The sequence below is a fragment of the Panthera tigris genome, chromosome C2, assembly GCF_018350195.1.
Source record: "Panthera tigris isolate Pti1 chromosome C2, P.tigris_Pti1_mat1.1, whole genome shotgun sequence".
NCBI lineage: Eukaryota > Metazoa > Chordata > Mammalia > Carnivora > Felidae > Panthera > Panthera tigris.
In genome coordinates this window covers 95,933,294-95,940,854 of record NC_056668.1, presented here as the reverse complement: position 1 = coordinate 95,940,854, position 7,561 = coordinate 95,933,294, and the positions used below count along the sequence as shown (strand labels likewise).

The 7,561-nt window shown below is 36.6% G+C and overlaps 1 protein-coding gene across 6 annotated transcripts in view; it reads right to left on the bottom strand.

The window, feature by feature from the left end:
* Positions 1-489: 489 nt before the first annotated feature.
* MECOM (MDS1 and EVI1 complex locus) overlaps positions 490-7,561 on the bottom strand; it is a 555,566-nt gene continuing 548,494 nt past the window's right edge. For all 6 annotated transcript variants that reach the window (XM_042998288.1, XM_042998290.1, XM_042998289.1 and 3 more), the window contains 3 exons: positions 5,887-6,123; positions 4,873-5,056; positions 490-1,266 (listed from right to left, as the gene is read on the bottom strand). In XM_042998288.1, coding sequence (XP_042854222.1) covers positions 1,132-1,266; positions 4,873-5,056; positions 5,887-6,123 — 556 coding nt within the window. In that variant the 3' untranslated portion in view covers positions 490-1,131. The remainder of the gene's footprint in view (positions 1,267-4,872; positions 5,057-5,886; positions 6,124-7,561) is intronic.

Below are 7,561 nucleotides of genomic sequence, written 5' to 3'. Positions count from 1 at the left end.
TACAGTTTTTAATTAGAAGAATCATGCTTTCATGAAAGAAATTATAATCATTTATACAATTGAATCGATTTCAGTATTACAAAAACTAAGTTGCATCTATTCGTATTTAGCTCATTAAGAAGGAAAACAAAACAACGTCAAAAAAGGAATGTTAAGAAAAGCCAAACACCATTTGGCACTCCCACACACAGGTAGAGTCACCTTGGTCCTTGAAATTCAGAAAGGGGTGTGCCTCAGACGTCAGAAAGTAGTGGCTGACTGGAACAGTGCTGTTGTAATCAACAAACAATAGTTTGCCAACAAATAAATACATGGTACACGCAACACACACAAAATTAAACATTAAAAAACAGTGACATGATTGTCTAAAATTAAGATGTTATTACAAGGATTTGGCAAACATTTTATTAGTGTAGTGGTACAGCGGTACTGGTGATGAACAGGTTACTTCACTGACTGAACCTTTATGAGCGCTGAACATCCATAGTTTACAATATACACATACCCTTTTTCCCTAGTTTTAAACAATGTACTTAAGAAGGCAAACGTTAATGGGGAACAAGTACTCCCTGTTATCCGTTTCTATAATTATCAAGTGTGCATTTTATCCAACTACTTCTGTCTTCAAAGGGTTAAATTACATAAAACTTTAACAAAGAAAAAAATTAAATCTGTCATTGAAAGCAACTGTTCCCAATCATGTGTCAGGTGATCTTGTACAAAAAAGAATTCAGTTTCTATGGAGTGTTCATTCGTGCCAATGCCGCCATCCCCACAGCCCTCACACCCACCCACAGCCCAGGGCAGGGCAGACGAAGACGCCTTCTGCCCAGCAAGTTGCTCATTCTCACTGAATCACGTTAAGTCGCATTGACCTTCCAGAAGTCAGCAGCTGCCTTTGCTGTGCAAAACAAAATATCGAGAATAAATAGTTTCTTTTTTTTTCTTTCTTTCTTTTCCTTTCTTTTCCTTTCTTTCTTTTTTTAAGCATTCAGTTTAAGGTCACCAGACTTTAAATGAGTGACCCTTCAGGTTTCTAAGGCATTCTGCTCAGCAGTCTTTTAAATAGTCCTAGATGAAAGAGCCATGCTACTGTTGGACTTGGTCCCACTCTGGTCGACCTTGGTAATGTCATACGTGGCTTATGGACTGGATGGCACTGGATTCCGCAGCAGCCCTTGCCATACTGTGCCACACGTTGGAAGAACTGTGGGATGTAGAATGGAGGGACTCCTTGTCGGACAATGACAACATCATAGCATATGCCTGGGGTGAAGAGGAGAGACTTGGTAAGTGGCATTGGAAAACATCACTTTTAGTTTGAAGAATATTGCTGGTGAGTGTTAGCAGAAGAAGGGACCCAGAGTAGGAGCACCCCTCATGGTATGTTTGGAAAAGTGTGGGGCGTTTTGTTCCTGTAATGATGTGGTGTTACTGCTGGCCTTCAGTGCCCAGGGGCCACAAAAGTATCTACTCTCCAGGACAAAAAAAGTGAATTATCCTGTCTAAAATGTCAACAACGCCTCCACTGAGAAACATGAGTCATCCCCCTGCCCAACCATAGATACGGTCATCCATCCACTCTTCATGCCCATGTTCAACGCACCAAAAATAGTATTGTGTGTTTATGACCAAAACCACAAATATGAGCAGGGTATAGACCTGCCTTGACAGCACTGGGGTCTAGTAGAAGACATGGTCCCACCAACTCCTGCATTCTATAACTGAGAGCAAGGAGACGACATGACTCGCCCCAAGTCACTCAACTGGACAAGTCACTCAACTTGAGGAGGCATAACTACAATGGATTTCTGCCCAACTTTTAATACAGTCCTTTGTCTGCTTTCCCTCCATGTTTGATATATTCAAAGCCAACCCAAAGACCTTGAAAGCTAAGGTGGATCAAGCCAGCCCTACCACAACCTAAAACAAAACACAAGACCCAACAACATTCTAACCAATTGGTACTCCAGTGTCTACCGAGCATAAGGTGCATGGCGGTGTTCTGTAAAGAAGTGCTCTTTCTTCCTCATTATCATGTCAGTTCTAAATAACTGTTCAGAGAATCCCCCATTTGCTGCCAAGTAAAATATTCAAATGAAATGTTTGGTCTTGACTTGTGAGTGAACTTTTCACTGTTGATTTGCTATTGTTGGTCTCATCCATTGCTAAACTTGCTTGTCAAAATGCCACTGAAGTGGAATCATTAATGTCCTGCCAAAGACATTCCACTGTCTGTAAATAAAGACAAAATGCCTCTGTTGTTAAGCAGAATTTCATCTCTGAGAGTCATGCTGAGACATGTGGCCAGTCTGTGGTTTCTTCCGTAATCATGGCAATCAGTTAGAAAATCTGCCCTCATAGGCTGATTCTCATTTGCTGGGTCATTGCTCTAAATGTACACATTTGACTTCTACGCATGCAATTTGCCTTCTAGACCTCTACAAAATCTCAACAGATATATAAGGAATATTTCCTAAGCATCTACTCTGTGCCAGGCACTGTGCTAGGTCCTAGGGAATCAATGATAAAGAATATATAGTCCTTGTCCTTAGAAGTGTTTAAAATATGAGTGAAGTGAGCATTGAACTTTATTTTTATAATATACCCACTTTTAGAGATCAACATAGAGAATACTCTGAAATGGTTTTAACAAAACCCATTCTAATATTTGGAAAAATGAAAGGGAACATACAGAAAATTTTGGACTTCTGGCTTCTAACCTGCCTCTCTTCAAATAGCTGTATGACCTTGGGCAAGTTGCTTAGCCTTTCAAGGTCACTTTCTTCATATCAAATGGGGATAATAATAATAAAAACTTGCCTCCAGGGGCTGCGAAGGAATTACAAGCACTATAGAACATAGAGTGCCTGAAATAAATAGTACCTATTATTATGAAATTAATCTTTAGGATAGGGTTTTTCAAAGAGGATTCTATGCAGAATGCAGCCACTGTCGTATTGGTCAACTCTCTTGGATTCAATCACTATCAAAATCACAGAGTAAATATATGAAAGTTTTGAGTAAGTCATCTATCTCTATTCAGATTCTAGAAAATAATAAATATAGAATACTGTCTTTTATATAGAATATAGAATAAATATTGCCTTTTGGTAATCAAAGGAAATAAACATTTTCATGCACAAAGATCAGTGCCCTGCACATAACTGCTAGTTAATAACAACTGAATGAATGAATAAAAAGTTTCGTGAAATAATGTTAGTATGCAAAAGGGACTGACCCTTTTTAAACTGATATATATGACATGATCAAGTAATACAAAAAATATGAGTTAGGATTGCAAAACACTAGTATTTCTTGTGATGGTAAGTCTTAGTCCAGTTGGGCAGGGACTTTATGTCAAAATGCTGGTACCAAAATATATCACCTCTTTTATCTCTAGATTCTCTGACCCTTCTGTTTTCAACCATTTCTGACTATTTCAGGAATTTTTAGGTATTGTGTCTTACAATTATACGTATTTTAGATGGAATAATTAAAAGAAATTTAAAAACAGAAAAGAAAGCCTGGATCCCCCAGTATCTCTCTGATCAATTAGGAAGGAAGAATGGGATATCAAGTGTTTAAAAAAAATGCTAGCTACCTCTAATGGTTATCTGTAGGTAAAAATTAGATGTCTACTATGGCTGGTTTACTTCTAATGTTATAAATTAAAAAATATTTTTTTTATCTCCACTTAATCATAGAGCAGGAAGAGATCTTAGATACCTCCTCGATTCACCCACTTTCCAATGAGGAAGTGGTACCTGCAGTCATGAAGTGATGTTCTCAAGTTCACATAGCCAGCAACTCCAGTGCTGAGGTGAGGTGTTTTCACTTCCAACTCAAAAAGAACATGGTATCTTAGATTTTTGCCGAATTGACTAATATTTAAAAAATTTACATCATCCCACAAGCACAGTGCTTTTCCCAACCTTAGTTGAGATATGACCACATTTGCTAAGACCAGCGCAAACATCTCAGCTAAATAGGAAATCATTTCCAAATGTACAAGCCAATAGGGTCACATGGTTTGACACGTCAGGTTTTGATACCTCCAAAATGGGCTCGAGATCAGTTAGGCCAAAATAGCCAACAAATGTGGTAGGAACAGGAAATTTCTTTTCTTTCTTTCTTTCTTTCTTTCTTTCTTTCTTTCTTTCTTTCTTTCCTTTTTAATTGACCTAAATGAAATGAACAACCTGGTTGAGTGTGGATGTCAGGCAGAAAATACTGACTTCCTTTATTTTGTGATTAAATAATGAAGGCTATTTTAATTGGTATTTATGCATCCTTAAATGGATTTATTTTAGTTACCACAGTCCTGATTCAGTCAATAAAAATTAATAGGCTTTATTTCCAAATCTGCCAGTAAGTTGCTGCAGACTTTTGGCAACTCATTTAATCTCTGATCCTTAGTCCACTCTTAAATGCTATAATTAGATAACTTGTTAATTAACTACACATAGTAATGGACCAAAAAAAAAATTGAAGGCAGGATTCACTTTCCAGAAGTCTGAAAATATAATTAGGTTGACAAAAACTACAGATTCAAGCCAATTAGAAAACAATTCTGAAGTAATATATAAACAGGTGCAAACATTATGAACTATCTATACAGAAGTAAGGGAACTGCCAAGTAAAAGAAAAATCACCATAGGATAAGATTTGTCACCGAAGTCTCTGTGTAGAGTGCAGCCATGTTAATTGGTTAACCATTTTGGATTTGGTCATTGAGGCAAGATGTGAACATTTTGAGTAAAGCCTCTGAACCTGTTCAGATTCTAGAATATTGCAAAGAGAGAAACTAGCTGCCTTTTGGCCTCAAAGGCACAATGTCACCATGATGCTGTACTGCAGGAAAATATGTACCTGTGACTTGGACTTTCTGTGTAACGGCTGTTTAAGTTCCTCCGGCACATGGGAAGCACTAAAAGAAGACAGCTCAGCTTCAGTATATTGATTATCTTCCATTTTCCTCATTTTGAGGCTATCTGTGAAGTGCCTTATATGATCTAGAGCAGAAAGTCCAGTTTTATATTCTTCCTCTTTATACCTAAAATGAACCAATGGGAAAGCACAGAGGGTTTTTTTTTTCTGTTTCCGTTTGTTATCCAACCAAATCACTTTTCATCTGAATCTATACAGCTGTCAAACTTCATATTATATTTGCAGTATAAAGAAGCATGCATCCATTATCAGGTTCTTCAAAGTGTTTACAAATATTGTACCTTAAAAACATATTTGTTTCAAGATTTTCCATAACTAAAGCACGTGTGTATAAGAGGTAAAGAGTTAAAGTCAATGATGTGAAATCAGCAGTGCAGTGGAGACACAATTTATAGGCTTATAATTTCCACTTAAAATAAAGCCAGTTATGATAATAGTCAGCTCCCACTACCCAGACGAAAATATAATATTCCTAAAAATTTAACTCTTCGGTTAATTTTTTTTCCATTTAAAAACCTACCTGTATAGAACACATATATATCAAATTAGGTGAAATTTATCTCAATATTAGTTGACTTATAACACACCGGATTTTTAAATGAATTAGATAATGTTGATATCTCCATTTCACTTGGTGTTTTACAGGTAGGGTCTAAATAAATGACCGGGTACTCGTTTAATTTTCATTTGTACATCTATCTCAGGTTAGAGTTTCCCAAACAGCAATGTATTTGTAGTCTTGTGGATTATGTTGATGGCCACCTTATTTTCATCTAATCAAGATGAATACAACAAACATGCCTTGTTAACTCAGCTTTGCTCTTATGATTCATTACTCATAAACTGCTAGCACCGGAAAAGTTGTCCTCATGGAAAAACAAAGCGGAAGGAATTGCTACCATATATGCACCTGCTCTTGCTTATTTACTAACTCACCTCACTGGAGACGTTTTGCAACTCATCTCCAGGGCACTGGCTTCTTCATACTCATCCTCAGGATTTCCTTCATGTAAATTGCTTGTCACGGGTTCCTTTCCTGTTTTTCCAGTAATATCATTGTCTTCGTCCTCCTCATCTAACAACACCTCGTCTTCTACTTCTTCGTCATCCAGTAAATCTGAATTTTGACTGGTCACCAAAGCCTTCTCATCCTTAAAATGACTGCCGTTCATTCTTTCAAAAGCATAAAAAAAAGCAACAGGTCCAATTACTGGTTTCCTTTTTAAATGCGCAGCTAGCTTTCTTATCATGTCTTCCTAACTGTTTAGATTTCCAACACTTCCACAAGAAATTTTTATTGTTTATGCTTTATGGCAACCATGGGAAAATAATGTAATTCGCAAATGAGAAAATGAAGAAAAAAATAATTGGGTGATTATTCAGAGGATAAAGGAGCTCCTGGCAGAGCTGGAAAAACAATCTCAGATTCTTATTCCTTATCAGAGTGTTCCTGATAAATGATATTGTTATATATAATATAAAAAGCATACCAATGTTTGTTCTACAAAATGTCATCTAATTACCATAGAAGTGCCCACCAATTAAAATAATAGGTTTCTGGAAAATTCAGATCCCTGCAAAATAATGACCAATGCTTCAACATACATGCCTAAAATGAATCTAAGGGTTCAAAGAAAATGCTAAGATAGCTGCCAGGAACCAACCGGTATTTGTTATTTCTAGGTGATATTTGTGGTACATGCCACTTAGACATCCTGCTCAAACTTGGAAATGATTGAGAGCTCACTTATTTGTACTGTTTTCAAATTATTCTTGAAGGTCTGAATGTAAAAAGTTCCTTGTTTCCCAGAAGAACTTTGGGGTAGGAAATTATCTAAAAATGTAATTATGCAAATATCTTTTGAAGCTTACTTAGTATGCATGTCTAATATGATACGAAAGAATAATATCTTTTAAAAGTCATTTGTAATACTTTAGTTTGTGGTTGCAAGGACTGTATTATGTGATTCAAAAGTTTAATTATAAAAAAAGAGTTTAATTACATAGAAGTCCCAGTTGAATACATTTGAGAGCATTTATAAAACGAAGACAAACTTCTCAGGCTTTAAAATAAACATGAAGAATGTAAAAATTGAATTTAAGTTTCACTGTAATATTTACAAGTCAAAATTAGGGGTGCCTGGACTGAGTCAGTTAAGCAACGGACTTTGGCTCAGGTCATGATCTCAGGGTTTGTGAGTTCGAGCCCTGCGTTGGGCTCTGTGCTGACAGCTCAGAGCCTGGAGCCTGCTTCAGATTCCATGTCTCCCCCTCTCTCTGCCCCTCCCCCACTCACGCTCTGTCTCTTTCTCTCAAAAATAAATAAACATTAAAAAAAATAAAATATAAATAAAAGTCAAACTTAACTTGGTTTCAAATTGATTACAAATGCTTTGAACTACAGAATATCTCTTCCTAACCTCCTCTTTTTAAAGATATATGACCAGGGAAGTTAAAACACTTCCCCAAATTCAGAAAGTTTGTTGAAATTTAAGTTATTGCTACAGAAATGTATGATTTTCACACTTAAATGGAACGATTTTTCAGATCATGGGAGATTAGGTATCAGCAATGTATCCATCACATCCCCACGTAACAAAAAGGAGTATAA